The sequence below is a fragment of the Heteronotia binoei genome, chromosome 10 (genome assembly GCF_032191835.1).
Source record: "Heteronotia binoei isolate CCM8104 ecotype False Entrance Well chromosome 10, APGP_CSIRO_Hbin_v1, whole genome shotgun sequence".
Lineage (NCBI taxonomy): Eukaryota > Metazoa > Chordata > Lepidosauria > Squamata > Gekkonidae > Heteronotia > Heteronotia binoei.
The window spans coordinates 30,020,396-30,037,581 of record NC_083232.1 but is presented as its reverse complement, the minus strand read 5'-3'; the positions used below and the strand labels follow the sequence as shown (position 1 = coordinate 30,037,581).

General features: G+C 41.8%; 1 protein-coding gene across 15 annotated transcripts in view; it reads left to right on the top strand.

Annotated features, from left to right (window-relative positions):
- The window catches only part of SVIL (supervillin), a 122,695-nt gene that overhangs the window by 75,998 nt on the left and 29,511 nt on the right, over window positions 1-17,186 (top strand). For 9 of the 15 annotated variants that reach the window (XM_060248197.1, XM_060248196.1, XM_060248195.1 and 6 more), the window contains 6 exons: window positions 573-762; window positions 4,099-4,231; window positions 9,671-9,718; window positions 10,194-10,271; window positions 12,287-12,352; window positions 15,823-15,970. In XM_060248197.1, the coding sequence (XP_060104180.1) occupies window positions 573-762; window positions 4,099-4,231; window positions 9,671-9,718; window positions 10,194-10,271; window positions 12,287-12,352; window positions 15,823-15,970 (663 nt within the window). The remainder of the gene's footprint in view (window positions 1-572; window positions 763-4,098; window positions 4,232-9,670; window positions 9,719-10,193; window positions 10,272-12,286; window positions 12,353-15,822; window positions 15,971-17,186) is intronic. The other 6 variants (XM_060248206.1, XM_060248210.1, XM_060248198.1 and 3 more) reach the window with 5 other exon arrangements.

Genomic DNA, 17,186 nt, shown 5'->3' with positions numbered 1-17,186 from the left:
CATGACAAGGATACTTACTCAGAATCTTAGCTGGGAGCTTATCTGAAGGCATCTAGGAAATGGTTCATAGCAAACCTTTGGAATGAAGGGTGCTCCCTGGCTTCTCTGTGCTTGTAGTTCCCTCCTTTTCCAGTAGGGGTACATGGAACCCATTGGGCGAGAGTTTGCTGGCGCACTGACTGCATCACGGCTCAGTGCAAGGTCTTGTTGACAAGTATCAGAAGTATTGCTTTTTTTGGCAGCCTCTTTTTTGTGTGTATTTTCAAAATTTTGTTGTCACAGAAAAGTCCAAGCACAAGTGAAAAATCCAGCATCTGACATCATTGTGTTGGAGAGTTTTAAGTGAATTCTGCTCTTGTCAAGCTGATTCTCTGACAGGTTCTTCCAGCCCAGAAATGTTAGCATTGTAGATGACATTTGTTTTGTGAAGGATTTATTTCTGCAGGCCAAATACCTAACTTGATTAGTGTAATCAACTATAAGAAAGAAGATGCTTGTCTGGCAGTTTGGCTGATGTTGCAATATATATATATATAGCAGTCAAGCGCTAATTCTGAACTTCTCTCCCTCAGAGCACATTGAGCCAGTTCCAGAACCCGAAGGCGCAGTGACAACAAAGAATGTTTCTCAGTTTGCCATATCCTGTAGGCAGCAGGAAACATCTGAGCTGTTGGAGGGAAAACTCGACTCCAGGGACAGCAAAACAGAAATCACAGAGGATGCTCTGGATGCGTCCAGCAAAACGATGTCAATTAAAGAAAGGTAAATAAACTCCTCTTTCAAAGTGGACATTTTTTCCCTCATGACAGAAGAATTTGTAGTTACAACGTGTGAGAATATCCAGTGGGGGATTTCCTAATACTCAATCTGTACTTTGTTAGAAGAAATTGAAATCTGTTTTTTGTTTGTTTTAAAAGAGTTTATTTCAGGAAAACAAAACAGCAGTTGTCTGGAGTGCAGCATCGATGAATACTATTGGTGAATTGAAATTAATGTTTAAAAGACAGCAAGAAGCCTGGAATTCTTCTTAATTTTAATTTGTCTGTGAATACCTGAAAAAGTTAGTAGATTTTTTGGAAGCACACACCATGCAATAGCTTATTATAAGTTTTGATGAAGTAATCACATTTTAGGAACCTCAGGATTTTCTTCTTAGCTTTTCTGGTGGAAATAGGTGTTGAAGTATGCAGATGATGCCTGACTCAGCAAGATTTCTCAGGTTTCTTCCCCTCCCCCAATGACTAACTGTGGACAGAATAAGTGATGCAAAATGAATTAATTTATATAAACAGTTTCAGTCACAGTTCAGCTTCTAATGACGTTAGAATCTGGTTCATCATGTACACAAAATTTTTACTGTCCCAATGATAGGTGTCTGTTCAGTTATTTCTGCCCAGTTACATCTGCTCTGGCATTATAAGGATAGTATGCATGAAACAATAATTCATCCTGGCAGTGTACACAGTTTACTGGATGACCCAGATGATAGAGCAATATCAATAACATTCATCAAGATGGGTTTTAGAAGATTGGCTTGATGTAGCTGATACTACAGAGTCTCTTTTATTAATTAAAGAAGATCAAGGAAGAATAACATCTGTGTCTTGAGCTCTGAACCAACAGCCAGTGAAGCTGTTTCTCTTTTCATACTTTTGATGGAAAATACTGCACGCTCACTTCCAAAATACCAAAGCGATGCCAACATTGCATACACTTAAAGGTCTCTTTGAATACCGTACTGCCCACTCGTCTGAGGGATAAAAGGGCAAACTAATGACCAAGCAAGGATGATAAAGAACCTTAACTCACAATGTTGAGCTGTCGCAGAAGTCTCAGCTGTCCCTAAAGGCTGTTGAATGAGCACAATGAAAAATCAAAGGGGTGAAAGAGATCTCCCAGGCATGAGATGGTGGATGCAAGGGCTTGTCCATGTCTGCTTTGGAGAAGAGATCGCAAGATTAGCTGCTCCATATTACTTAGACTTCTTCCACAGGGAAGAATGACTACCAGACCACAATATTGGGGCAATCAAAGCTGTATTAATAATTTGCTATTCATTGTTCTGTCTGTATTCATAGTGTTTTACAGAGTAGTATAGAGAGGCAAGTTTCTTTCCCAAGCTGGTTGCAATCTTAATGCCAGCCTATAGAAGGTAAATGGAAAAATAATACAGCGAGGCTTAGTTATACTGAAACTTGGTTCTAGAAGAGTGCTAACAGTACAGTCCTATGCAGAAGATGTGAAGCAGGAGGCCAAATTGCACTTGTGGGTTTTGAGTAAAGGTTGTGGGTGGGGAAGAAGTGTCATCTAAAGGGCCATTTACCTACCATGGAGAGCACAAGTTTGAGTCCCAACCTGTGTAAGTTTCAGAAGACAGCCATGTTAGTCTGTAGTAGAACAGCTGGATTCGAGTATCTGACAAAGGGAGCTTTGACTCTCAAAACATTATGTCCCCAGAATCTTGTTGGTCTCTAAAGTGCTACTGGATTTGAATCTAGGTATCCTGTGTAACGGTCCCATGTGACTGTGGGCTCTCCTGAATTCCTGCCTTACACAGTGTCCAGCTCAGAGCATGACTGTGGCATGTGTGGGGAAGGGGTTTAAGCCTTCCTTCTGGTGCTATTTTTTCATTATTCTAACAATATAGAGCAGTGGTCATGGGGGTGTGCAATTTAGCCCTATAGGCAGTTTCCTACTTTTAAAGCCCTATACAGCCAGCGGGCAGCGTACCTTTGGGACCACTTCCCCCCATATGAGCCCCATCAGTCTTTAAGATCTTCTGGTAGTTCCTGGCCCCAGAGGCTTGTGCCTTGCCTTGACTAGGGCCAGGGCCTTTTCAGCTGTGGCCCCTGCCTGATGGAATGAGCTGCCTTTGGAGATCTGGGCCCTAAGGGACCTGCAGGACCTTAAGACAGAGCTCTTCCACCAGGCCTTTTAGACATCACTTGCTGTTAGGCCTCCCCTCCTTCATTCCAGCGATCAGGATCTGTATGGGCTTCTGGATTGATCGGTCATTACTGTCAAGGAAAAGTTTCTTAAGCCTAGTTTAAATTTGGTTTTAATGTCTTCTCTGTATTTTCATTTGTTTTATATTGAAATTGTAATCTGTTTAACAGTTTTCATTGTTTGATGTCTGATGTAACCCTCCCAGAGCCTGCTTTGCAGGGAGGGCGGGATATAAGCTGAATAAAAAAAAAAATATACCCTTATGGGTTTTCCCAGCAGACCAAATAGCTCCCCCAGTGGACTGTTTCAAGTCAGAAAAATGGTGAGGTAGGGAGGCTGAAGCCCCTTTTCCACATGTGTTGGGCAGTGCATGTGAATTGTTTAATAGGGTAGGGACCCTGGGTTACCCACAACATGCGAATCAGCCTCAATAAGTTTATGTGTTGGGCAGGGTTGACTGCCATTATAACGGAATGAAGTATACACATCCTTGTTATATACATGTTATGGTCAGTGGCAAGTGTGTACACCTACTAAGGATGTTTTCTAGAATGCCCTTAGTATGTTTGGTGGAAGTTGTTCTGCTCTTCCAAGTTTGGGGCGGAATGTAAGGAACTCATTGTTTCATAGTTTTCCTCTAAGGATGCCCATTTATTCTATTGATTTCTTAATATGATTTATTTTGTATGTAATCCCCATAGGAGACCATTCACCAAAAGGCACAGTATATATTTTAAAAATCAATATAATAGATTTTAAAAACCCAATCATACAGCTACACTTGCTGGAGTTGAGTATTGGCCCAGTTGCCTATACACTCAGTTCTCAATTGTACTGTAGCATCCTTGAGTGTGTTTGCTTTTTAATACATGCAACCAGGGCTTGTTTGGTAGCAGGAACTCCTTTGCATATTAGGCCGCACACCCCTGATGTAGCCAATCCTCCAAGAGCTTACAGTAGACCCTCTAATAAGAGCCCTGTAAGCTCTTGAATGATTGGCTACATAAGAGGGGTGTGGCCTAATATGCAAAGAAGTTCCTACTACAGAAAAAGCCCTGCATGCAACAGCCCTTTGAATGAAGGCTCCTGTTAAATAGGCAGCTGCATGTTCTTTCTCAGTGTGATATGCTTGCTTTTCTTCCTCCTCCTTAGGCTGGCCCTCCTGAAGAAGAGTGGGGAGGAAGACTGGAAAAACAGGCTGAACAAAAAGCAGGAGTATGGCCGAGCATCTCTTATCGAGCGGAGCCCTCAGCTGCAAGAGATGGAGCACTTGTTTACCAAAAAGGTAAGTGGCCTGTTTTGGGGACAGCATTCCACCTGGCAATGCTGAGGCACCTGCAGATGCATCAAATGAAAGTAGACAAGCATGCCTGTCACAGAGTAACATCGACTGCTTGTAGCATGGCTTTTCACACTCAGCAGGCTCTGAACTTCCACAAAAGTCCTTTTTTATTGTACAGCAGATGCATAAAGATGTTTTCATAGTTTAAAGGGATGTTTTCTGATGAATCTATTTACAGAGGACAATAAGTATATATTTTTCAGTAGTGTTAAAATGAATCTCCTGATAAACACAGCCACAATTCATTAGTGGTCATCAAACACAAAGAGGTTTCTTGTTATCCAAAACTGTTAAATTATATTATTATTGTTTTCCTAATAAGGAAGAACATCCGAAAGTAGAAGGATTTCTACCATTCTTTAGAACTGCTGTCTCTATTCAATCTTCCAGATAATCACTTCTTAAATACCTTGTGTAGCCTTGCCTGTGTGTCCACCTTGACTGTTCATTGCATACCTCCTTGAATGTTCATTTCTCTTTATTTGGTTGTGACATCTTTTATGTGCCCGGTGATATGATTGGTGCCTTGTTGCATGAGTGGCTTAACTTTTTGAAGTTCACCTTTTGGGTGAACTCTTTTTAAAGGCTTTGGAAAGTGTCTGGGAGCTAATGGCTGTTGGAAGATGGGTTTTGTAGAGTTAAGTGCAGGAATCAGTTGTGATTTTGGGCTTCAACATGTGCATGCAGTGCAGTAAGTCCTGGATGCTGCTGTGCCAACAATAGCAACAACAAAAACTGACTCCTTACCACTTTGTATTTTTTAAATATTTCTAAATACCACCAAAGTAGTGGTTTTTTGGTTTTTATTAGTAGCAGAGATCAAAAAGTGTGGCCACAGCTGGCAAAATCCAGATCTGTTCTAGGATTGTACTCCTTGGTGTTGGAAACCTTCTTTAGATCTCTAATCTGAATTTATAAATTTAGATAAAATCAGGCGGGCAGCCCTGTAGGTCTGAAACAGCAGAAAAAAGTTTGAGTCCAGTGGCACCTTTAAGACCAACAAAGTCCATGTACATGAAATAAAAAGTCCATGTACTTGAATAAAACTTTGTTGTCCCTGAACTCAAACTTTCTGCATCTGAACACAGTGTTCTTTAACCTAAACAATTCTTCCCACTTAACCTTTATAAGGTTCAAACTGGACTGTCAAGATTTAGCTGGTAGGGTATAATCAACTGAAGGGTTAGTTGATTGATTAATGAGGCCTGTAAGTTGGTGGTGTATATCTTTGAGACTATGTTGGTTTGGTAAGTTACTGTCATTATGGAGGCTGCAAAAGAAAACAAAGACTGCCTTTAACTGTGAAGCCTTTAAGTAGTTGCAATTGATCATCTGTTTCCTTCAAAGTCTCAAAGAGGCATTTCTATTAAAGGCTTGTTAATATGCATATTCAGTGAAACTTAAGCAATTGGTCTTTTTAAAAACTCATGCTTAAATGAACTAGAAGAAATTTCCATCACTTGTCAGAGTTGCTGTGAACATGTCCCCCGGCAGCTTCTACGCGACTGCTTTAAGTTCTTTTTAACTTTTGCAGCCGAAGAATCCTTTGTGTGCTGTCAGGGTTAATCAAAACATAAACAGATTGAATTAGATCTTGTCACTTTCAATCAACATAATAAGAAATGTATTTAAAAGCCAGCATGCAGTGTCCTTGAAGAAATGTCCATCTCTGCCTTAATTGTTCTATTTTCCTGGTTTTTGGTTTGTTTTTGAATTTTTTTAAAAAAGTCCTCCCAAGAACCCTTTTTTTCAGAACCAAAGAATGCCAATTAGGGGGCAAGTTCTTAACTATTTCTGAAAGGAAACAATGGGATACTAGAGGTGTATTTATATGGCAGCATCTGGAAAGCACCGGCTGTGTGTTAGTTGACAAGTTTTCTAAAAACAGGGTTTTTCTGTTGCCAGAGCTATGCTTTAAACTTGCAGTATCTAGCTTGAGCTATTATTTAGAAGACGACAACATTGTATTTATATTCTGCCCTCCACTCAGAGCGGCTCACAATCTCCTTTATCTTCCTTCCCCACAACAAACACCCTGTGAGGTGAGTGGGGCTGAGAGGGCTCTCACGGCAGCTGCCCTTTCAAGGACAACCTCTGCCAGAGCTATGGCTGACGCAAGGCCATTCCAGCAGGTGCAAGTGGAGGAGTGGGGAATCAAATCCGGTTCTCCCAGATAAGAATCCACGTACTTAACTACTACACCAAACTGGCTCTCTAAATTTACTGGGACCTTCTAAATCCCCAGTTTGCAGGACTGCTAGTTGCACCTAATAGACATTCTCTGCCACTCTTCATGCTTTTTTCATGAGAACAGTCTGGTAGCTTTGGCTTCTATAATTTTAATATTGCCTTTGTTATTTAAGACTTGTATCTACATGGTTTTCTCCACCTTGACTTCCAAACCAGAGAAGTAAAATTTGGGGGAAATTCAAAGACATGCGGGGTTGGGTGGGAGAAACCAATCCTGTTTTTTGGGGTGGAGGGGACTAGGGCAGAATTAGAATATATTCAAAGATTTCAGGTTTTCACGGCTGGTAACATCATTAGGGTTTGTAGAATCTTTCGGGATCAAGTGCCGTGTTCTACTGGAGAAAGTTTTGGAAGGAAAACTTTCTCCAGTAGAACACGGCACTTGATCCCGAAAGATTCTACAAACCCTAATAGAATATATTCCTTTCTCCATCCTTGGCACATTGTTTTGCAGCCTGGTTAGGGTCAGTATTTTTGGGGGAAATGCAGTCCAAGCATGCAATCAGAATGCGAAAACATGTATTTTTGATGTCTCACCCACATTGGTGCCATTTTTCTTCTCTCGAGCACCATTTTCCTTGCCGCACCACCAGGGGGTGTACTGAGGGCTGTTTGTTATCGCTGAAGCATAATAACTTTGTAGTGGTCTATGCCATAATCATAATCCCTGTGAGTTCCCAGTTTTCAGTTTCTTAAAGTTTCTTCAGCCTCCTGTGCTTGTGCTGGCAGGCCGTCAGAGCCATGTGGACCCAGGCTGTGTCAGCAACGGTAAAACAGTTGTGGGAATTGTTGCCCAAGTCCAAGCCAAGCAACCCCTGTTGCTCGGCCACACAAAACTTGCCTCAGCTTTCTCGAGGCCTGATTTACTCTGAAGTCTGTCCCTGAAGTTAGCCTTTTCCTCTTCAGCCATTCCCCACCCCGCATGTCCCAACTGTCAGTTTTCAACTGTCATTTACATTCCAGCTGAAAAGAATCCTCTCTCAGTTTCCCAGCCTTGGCTGAGAAGCTCCATTTCCTTCAATTATCACCAAGTTCCTTTTAGATACAAAAATTAACCGCACTTTCAAGCTTGATAGTGTTTAGACAATTAATGGTTAATAGGTTACCTAGCATTGTGTAGCCAAAGATGCTGGTGCTGGGATTTTCAAAATTAACCTTCCTTTGAGATGTCAGGTCTTGTACTAAATGGTCTTGCATTCCAAATATTACTGGACACCCATCTTGTGTGGTAGTGAGTTAGGGCAAGTTAGTGCAGCTTCTTAAAAACTTAATGACTGCCTGCAGTCAGTCTGGTATCTTCTTGATAATTTATGAATTATGGTATTAATTCTCATGCCAATAAAAAATTACCCTGGCAGCTCAACCTTGCCCTGAAGCCACGCATGTTTCATCCTGGAAATTACTTAGGAAATGAGCAGGGCTGGTGAAAGAATATATTGGTTGTTCATGAAGATTATGAATGCTGTTGATCAGTTGTTCTACCAATAGTGGCATTTAGAGACTGTGACTGATTTTGCTTGGCATGATTTGTCTGTGCATCCTGTGTGGCAGCTTGTAAAACTCAAAAGATTCTCTTTGCGAGGTTATACAGCCCCCAAATGGAGCGTAACTGCAACGCTTTTTGGCATTTAAATAGGGCTCAAGTTAAATTAAATTTAGCTGCAGATATTTGCCTGTAGATGAGGTTTTCCTTTTTTCAGGAGTTATGAATATTCCTCTAATGCTTAGGTACACTGTTTTAGAAGAATTGTAGAAAATATCTTAGTTGCATTTAGAATGTTCGGTAATGCTGCAGTAATGAGAAATGTTCACAGAAGTAAAATACTGTAAAATCATAGGTTTATTGCAGAGGGCAATATGTTTAGGGAAATGCTAAAATAGATATTGTTCCGATAGCCACCCAAAATAGTTATTAGTAGGCAGATTTTAAGGATTTATTTTTGCAATCTAGAATGGTCATACAATAGATGCAGCAACCATTCCTGTATTATTACAACATAGGGCTTTTCCACATTCTCATTTTCCGTGCTTATTTGTTCCTGTTGCTGGGGGAGGGGTGTTCTGTTCTGCACGTGTTTTGCTTCCTCTGGTTGTCGATTTGATATTCCATTGCTTTATGTCCAGCATAAAAACCTGAAGCTTAAATCTGCAGGGAGATATGCCAGGCAGTTGGACACAAAGTGATGTAATAGCAAGTCGACCCTTGAGGGAGCGAAACATGTGCAGAATGGTGGGGGGGGGACCCAAGGCAACAGAAATACACAAGCGAGGAAAATGGACATGTGGAAAAGCCCATGATTTCATTTAAATAGTAGTGACTGCTTTCCATGTTACAGAGGTCTCCAGACCACTCAAAACTGTTTCACACAGAGGGAAAACATATTTGGTTCAGAATCTTCATGGTTCTTGATATGATTACAATCATGACGAGAACTGATCAGCTTTAACATCTGCTTTGGGAAAATGTAGATGACTGGGGAAGGCAATGGCAAACCACCCCGTAAAAAGTCTGCCGTGAAAACTTTGTAAAAGCAACGTCACCCCAGAGTCGGAAACGACTGGTGCTTACACAGGGGACCTTTCCTTTCCTTGCTTCCTTGGTTCGTTCCCTCTTCCCTGTACGCTTTTGTAACTACAAGAAGATTATAGAGTCCTCTGCTAGATTAGAAATGTGTCTTTGAGTGGCTTCTCGTGTGTTTGTTTTTGCAAACATATCTGCTCTTCTTTCCTAGGCAGTTTAGAGTCCTAGGTTATTTACTGAGCTCAGCATTATGCCGCTGGCATGTTAACTAAATTGACCAATGGGGCTCAAAATGTGTTTCATTCCATCAGTGAGCTCCTGCAAAAAGGAAGTTTCTGATCGTTGGCATTGAGCTGTTCCCAGGGCTGTATGATAGCTCTAGAGCAAGTCTATTATGACTCAGGCCAAGTTTTGACGCCTAGAGCAGTGGTAAAGAAAGCACTGCTGGCTTAGCAGCCTGTTTTGCTGTTGGGATTTCCGCTTGCATATGGTGCCATGCACCCATTGCACGTTTTAATCAGACCGAGAGCAGTGGCACTTGGAATGCGACTCTCTGCCGCTGTGCCTTCCTATCTCTCTCTGCAATGTTTCCTGTTTGTTTTAACCTATAGGAAGAAGGAGGAGGTACAGATGATAATGCCATGTCTAAGCAGCTTTGGGTAAGCCTGGCTCCCCCCCCCCCCCCGCCGGGTGTGGTCAGTATTAAATTCCAACCGCATTTATGGTGATGACGTACCAAGGTCATAGCTTTGGTTTTCATTGGAAGCTGAACAGTTGCCCCCAAAAGCATTGCCGTTGTGGTTAATGGGTTGCTGGACCTTTGATCATCGGATATGCTCTTCGTCATGCTTGTGGCTTTCTTTCAGAGCACATGACCATTTGGTTGTCATTAACAGTTTTAATTATTGCATGGGAGTGGCTTCACTAAAATGTAGTGTATGTGTATTTCCTTATTATGGCTTATTTGCATAAGGGAATAACAAAATTCTGAAAGATGAGGATGAAAACTGCCCTATTGTTGTGTAAATGGAAGTGATTGTTCTCTCTCTCCCTCCCTCCTCCCTCCCCCTTATGACCTTGCACATCATTTCCATGTCTCTCTAATTCTCTCATATGCTTCTGCCCTGTCCATAGGAACCTGTCTATGCTTCTACTTATTCTCCTGCTATAGCCGCTGCCCATAAATTTCATTCCTTTGTACCTATTAATCAGGTGAGCAAATCTTGCACACTCTAAACAGTTCTTGCAATGATTTGTTGAGCATTCATTACACAGAGGGTGTATTGTATTCACATTTGTGTGTGTGTGTGTGTGTGTGTGTGTGTATATATATTAAAAACTGTCCCATTTTTCTTCTCGTTCATTCTTTTCTCTTTCTCTCCCCTTCCCTTTTCAAATAGCTAAAAATCAGTGGAACAAAAACGGAGCATTCCATTTTGTTCACTCTCCCAATATGACATGTCTGTAGAAGGTCTCTTCTCCTCACATTCCTCTCCACCAGAACTAAGCTGTATAAAGCCCAGTTGCTTTAACATCTAAGGCTGTTTTCCAATGTGATACTCAGTAGGATGGCTGAATTTTGAATCGTAGCATCACAGCATTTGGTACTATTTACATTTAACTGTCGATCATTTTCTTTGTTTTCAGAAATCCATACACACATCTTTCTAGCATAGTTGAGATCACAACCTCCAGGAGTGGAGCCCAGACACCTTTTTTTTTTTAGCCATCAAGTCACAGCTGACTTATGGTGACCCTCGGGGTGGAGTTCTAGCAGGAGCTCCTTTGCATATTAGGCCACACACCCCTGATGTAGCCAATCCTCCAAGAGCTTACAAGGCTCTTTTTTGTAAGCTCTTGGAGGATTGGCTACATCAGGGGTGTGTGGCCTAATATGCAAAGGAGCTCCTGCCAGAATTCCACCCCTGGTGACCCTGTAGAGTTTTCATAGCAAGAGACCTTGCCTCTGTGTTATGGCCCTGGTGTTCCTTGGAGGTCTGCCATCCAAATATTAGCCAGGGCTGACCCTGCTTAGCTTCCAAGATCTGATAAGGATATCCAGATCAGAGTTTCTTCATCGGTTAACAACCATTAATTCATATCAACCCCAAATATGGAAACGGGAGAATGTTTGTCCCAGTGGATTGCTCAGTTTGACTAGCCCCATTTCCAGAGGCTATTTATTTAAATGTAAAATCGCTTGTTCCTAGTAGTAGGATGCATTAGCCATACTCTTTAAAAAATGCATTCTTAGTGTCATCTGTGAAATAAGTGGTGTGCTACTTAATCCCTGACTATTTAACATTCTAATAGCAAGGAGTGGTGGAGCCTTCTCTCGTATTTCTATTTCCTTTCCTTGCTGTATTTGCTGTGTAGCACACATTCTGGTGCTTTCATCTGTGCTTAGACAAGAGAGTTATCTGCCCAGGAGCAGAAAACAGCAATTGGCTATTTATATGTGTGGCCACTGCTTTCCCATCCCTTATGAAACAGGAGGCCAGAGGAAACCAAAATGTGTGCACATATATGTATTATCACTTGGCCCATGATTACCGTCAGTCTTTAAAACATAAATCCCCAGTGGTTCACATATTAATCCCGGACAGATTGCTGCAGTGCCATGGAGGAGAAGTGTCCAGAGTTTAAGGCTGTGCATTGCACTGTCTGGGGGAAGGATACGTTCTGAAGCTTGGGGATATAATGGTATTTGGGGTACTAGAAAGTGGACCCAGGAGCAAGCCCAGTTGTGTGACCTATATAGCATTAGGAGCCAGTGCTGGAGAGACCACTCAGCTCAAACCCACCCAGTGGCACCAGTGACAGGTGTTGGTTCACCCATTAACTCTTCTTGCACTGCTGCCACTGGGAGGCAACAGGCCTGCTGTCACCCATTGGTGGCACCATGGCAAGATACAAGCTGCGTGGCCGCCACAGTGTCAGCAGAGCTTCTGTGGCTTGGCTCTGCTTGCTTCTGGCTGCCAGCAGCCATCTAGGTCAATGATCCATCAGGGATCACCCCCTTAAGTTTAAATGGCCAGTCAGACCTAGGTGGTGTCCTTGGATGTCTGATTGATATAAGCAAGCCATCAATTGACATTGTAGGCCAAAAGCTGCACTCTCTCTGGGTTTGTTTGTTTTTTAAGAGTTGGGATGGGATGCTTCATGTTTCTGTTCTGTTCTTGGCCTTGCCTCTCTTTCTGAACCTTCTGTTTTTTTTTCCCCTTAAGGTCAGTAGTGCTAGTTTGAGAGAGCCAAGCCCCCTGGTCTTTGAACGTCACCCCTGGAGATGGAAGGTGAAATGTTGACTCTGCTGTCTTGTTTCTTTAGCTTAGGGAGGAATGAGAGAAAACTCATTGCTAATTTGTGATTGGGGTTAGGGACATGGTCAGTGCATAGAGATGCTCATTTTGGCAAGATTCCAGAGCTTTGTCAAATTTGCAGGAAAGTGATGTGTAAATACATGCAAGCAGCACCCTTAGTTAGGGTTTTCACTGTTGCCTTGACTTGAAGAGCAGACTGTAATTTGCATACCGCTGCATTTATTTCCACTGTTGGGTACCTTTCAACCTCTATGTACATCCTATTCTTTGAAGCATTTATCTTCTCCTATGTTTTCAGAAATGCAGCCTTGTCCCCAGTGCTTATTATTTATATAGATTTTTAAAAGTAAAATGAACATGTTTAGAAGATGCTAAACATGCAACATCACTTTTTAATGGAGCGGTTAGCTTTCTCAGAAAACTTTCCTTTCCCTCTTATTGAGCACCAAACCAAGGCTGACTTGTGTGTATATCTGATTGGTAGAGGAGAAATCTTTGAATTGAAGCACTAAAACTAGCAACCTCTCCTTTCAAGGACAGAGGGTTGGAGAAGCCCAGTCTGAATATTTATTTTCTAGTATTTTCAGTCCATCTTTCTCAAAAAGACTCAAAGCAAATGATGAGGACTTATTCAGGAGACATAACAGAGGTTGCATATTCTATGCAGTTTATCTTGCCTTTGTCTTAATTTAATGCTCAGGAGAGGAGATGTCACACTTCTTTTCAGGTGAACCAAGAACCATTCCACTTTTTCATTACAGGAAAAGCATCCTGGGACAGAGCAGCAAATATTAGGCCCCATTAATTAATGGTTTTATCTTTGTTTGTAAGGACTCTGTTGTTACTGACTGTAATACCTCAACTTCAAGCACAATATTAAATACTTTATGCAGCCATGACATATCTAAACTTGAGTCTGACTAAACGTAGACTGAGATCATTTCACTTTGAGCACTCTTTACTTTGGGTTATTTGAGAATACGATTGCACACTAAATTATGTTGCTGTGCTTTTGCTCTTCTGAGGCTGAAATGAGTCCTGTTATTGTTTAAGTCCTCTTGGGTCTTTATAAACAAAACACACTGAGCTGTAGGCTGGTTATCTGAATTAATGGCCTGCAAACTCTGTTTAATGGACCAGAGCTGTGTTTTTTTTATGCTTCCTATTTGCACTGGTTCTTGGAAGGTTCCGTTTGCCACAGGAATAAGTGTAACTCTTTAGCGGTCTTCCCTCTCTGGACTAGTTGTGTTTTATAATGTGTCTGCATTATGAACCCCTGGCGGTTAAAAGGGGTCCAGTATGTTCTTGTATTAGAGCAGATGCTTACAACTTAGCAAAATGGGACTCTGAGTGCTCCTTAGCTCTTAAAGTGACCCAGAGCATGTTTTGTTTTGTTTTTTTTTACTACTTCCTCATATCCTAGTGCTTAATCAGGTTGTGGTTGTACTTCTCACAAAACAGCTGTACACCTGTTTAAAGGGAGGGAGAAGGAAACACAAATACTCTTCTGGACATCTTCAAATTGGTACACCATTGCTATGTGTTCTGGTGGCCTCAGGACCAGGGCTTTTTTCTGGCTGAACATGGCAGAACAGAGTTCCAGAACCTCTTCATGGAAAAAAAATTAAAAAAAAAAAAATTAAAAGTTCATGGGGGGCACCTGGATTCAGGGCTTTTTTTCTGGTAAAGAGGTGCCGGAACTTTCATGAGGGAAATGAAGGAGAAATGCCTGAGTGCCCTTAATGAACTTATAAATATTCTTTTGAGAACTGTATTTCCAAAAAGAGGTTCCAGGACTCATTCTACCATGTTCCCCCAGAAAAAAGCCCTGCCTGTGTGTTTCTCCCTCATTTTCCTCTTGAGAGTTCTGGCACCTCTTTTTCTGAAAGAGGAAAAAAAAAAGCCCAGCTCATGAGACCCTTACTTCTTGATAGGCAAGGGTTGACCTGAGCCACTAGTTCAGAAAATGTGAGTATTTTGACCCTGGCAAGTACTTATTCCAGATATTCTTCAGGGTAATTAAGGACTTTCTTATAATGCCAAATCAGTCCAGAACAACTTGATGCTTAGTGGAGAGAATGCTTGCCAAGTGCAGCTATTGACTTAACCTAGCTAGAAAGAGAGTGATATCAAATGCTTGAAGAGAACAGCCCTACATTTTTTGTAACAGTCTTCGCATTCATTCTTTGACTGATGACTGTTTACAAAGCAGCATCTTTAACTGTAGCATCGGTACAGTCTTGTGTGGAATTTGTTTTCTGGGGGCTTTGTGTGTTGTGACAACTCTTGTATGTGCCCCCGTTGCTGATGTGAAAGGGAAGAAACAGGAGCAGAGTTAAATTCTCACAGATTGGCCAACAGCTGAAGAAAGAACTGGCTCCCTGGAAAGTTATGATATTGCACTGAGTTACCATTTAGTTAATGCACCGATTTCATGATAGTACTGATAGCAACATATATATGGTGAACCTTGGGCTCACATACACATGAAATAAGGCTGGAAGAATTAATTCTTGGCATGAGAATGCCGGTTGAAACCGGCAGGGGAAGCAGGATACGTGTGTCACCCTGGAAGTACCATTCACCTCTGTTGCCACACTGCAGTGGCCCATAAACTGATCTGCTGCCATATCCTATCAGTTACACACAAAACAAATGCAGACTGCTTGTGAGCCTCTAAATATAGCTGCCTAGAGAAGCCGATCCTCTAATGTAGCTAGCAGGGAATGTAATAGTGCAAGTTGAGCTCTCCCCCCCCCCTTTTTTTTTATTGTACCCGTTCTTAGGTGGTGTTGTGATGCTGAGGTGCCTCTGGCTTGCAGCTGCTCCTCTCTGTTGCAGCTTTTGCAAGCAACATAGGAAGAGTTTCTGACAGGAGAGGTAACCCACAGCATTATAAGCAGCTTGAGGGAAAAGATATTTAAAGTAGCAAGATGATACTCTTAGCAAAACCAGGATGCTTCCAAGGTGCTCATAGAGGCAGAAGGTCACAGAGCCGACTTTCTTTCACACAACTGTGAACTTTGCATGTGTTGGAAACTGCTTCTTATAGAAGAGATTAGAGGAGCAAAATAAAGTCTTCAATACAGAATCAGCTACCTATGTTGCTGCCTTATTGACAAGCCTTTAAAAAGGTAGGTAAATTGTATTGTACTACATTAAGTTTTCCAACTGTAATAAACATGATTGGCTAGACCAGAGACAGTAAAATGTCAGCTAACAATAGCTACAAGGTACCAAAATAGGAAGGAGGGGGCAGAAAGGAGTGTGTGTGTTAAATCAGCTAAAACATTCAGTAGTTTTTAAAGGCTAAAAGTGGTGTATGAGCATGTCTGTGTTTAGGGAAGGTTTGGGGGTGTATAATCGTCGTCACTATTGTGGTATTGTATGGTGTTTATAAACTACACTTCTTGGGTTTTTTTTTTTTTTATAAAACACTACAGAGGATGTCAGATAGCTCTGAAAGTCAGATGACAATAGAAGAAAGAAAGCACCTGATCAGCGTCCGTGAAGAAGCTTGGAAAGCAAAGGGGAAAGGAGCAGCCAATGACTCAACACAGTTCACTGTGGCTGGCAGAATGGTCAAAAAAGGTCTGTAAAGAAATTCTTTAGCCATTGGTTCTGAGTTTTATGTCTATATTTTAAAAATGAGTTATAAATGATCACAGGAGGATTTGCCCAGCAACATTCAGTTTCTCCAGTTCCTGGAGTTTGCTATGTTAATTGCAAAAGTGTTTAGCACTCTCTAACAGCAGCTGGTTTTAAACTGATGCTGTGCTTGGCCTCTCTCTCTCTCTCTCTGATATGTGCAGCTTGATTGCCCTCTTCCTTGGAAGTTTGTCTGTTTCTCTAAGACTTGACTGCTAGTGATAAACCTGGGCTCTGGTCACACCTTGTTAAGATACTGAACCAATACTTGACCTGTTTGGTTTTCAGAACTGCTTTTCTATTTGCTGTGTTTGGATACTTGTTTTGATTTTAGGTAGAAGTGTTCTTCTCAAGGTGGGGGGCGGGGGGGGGGGAATCACCTTGGATTTTAAAAGGTCAGGGTGTTCCAGGCATGGGTTTGAAATGAAAATCAGGCCTGAAGCCATATCTCATTGGCTATTTCACTAGGTTTGCTATAGCAATTGTTTGCAACTGGATGTTTCTGTGTGGACAAGCCAAAACAGCTGCAAAAGATTCCTCTAGCACAAGGGTTAGACCAGATTCCTCAATGTGTGAATGCAGTCCAGGTTTGGAATTGCAGGGACTGTATGTGTGTGGTAAAGGTTTTACGTGTCAACATCATGGCCCTTTCATTGGTGCAATAACTATCTATTCCATTTAGAATTTTATCTGCTGCTCCATTGCTACATTTTGACCTCAGCACAGTATACATAGCTCAACTTCTCTCCTCCTTTTTATCCCCACAACAACCTGCATGATAGCTTAAGCTTAGAGAATGTGTGATTGGCTCAAGGTGAGGTTCGTGGCTGAGTGGGGATTGGAAACCAGCTCTCCCCAGTCCTAGTTAGACACTAACCACTGCATCACATTGGCTAGTACATAGGTGGCTGCTTAAACTTTTCTATGGTGATCATATTCTGCAGGTATTAATATTCGATGCTCTTGACCTATATTTTCCCTGAATAGTGGTTTTCAAGCTGCATTTGAGGAGAGATGGTGGCTCAGTGGCAGAGCATCTGCTTGGTAAGCAGAAGGTCCCAGGTTCAATCCCTGGCATCTCCAACTAAAAAGGGTCCAGACAAATAGGAGTGAAAAACCTCAGCTTGAGACCCTGGAGAGCTGCTGCCAGTCTGAGTAG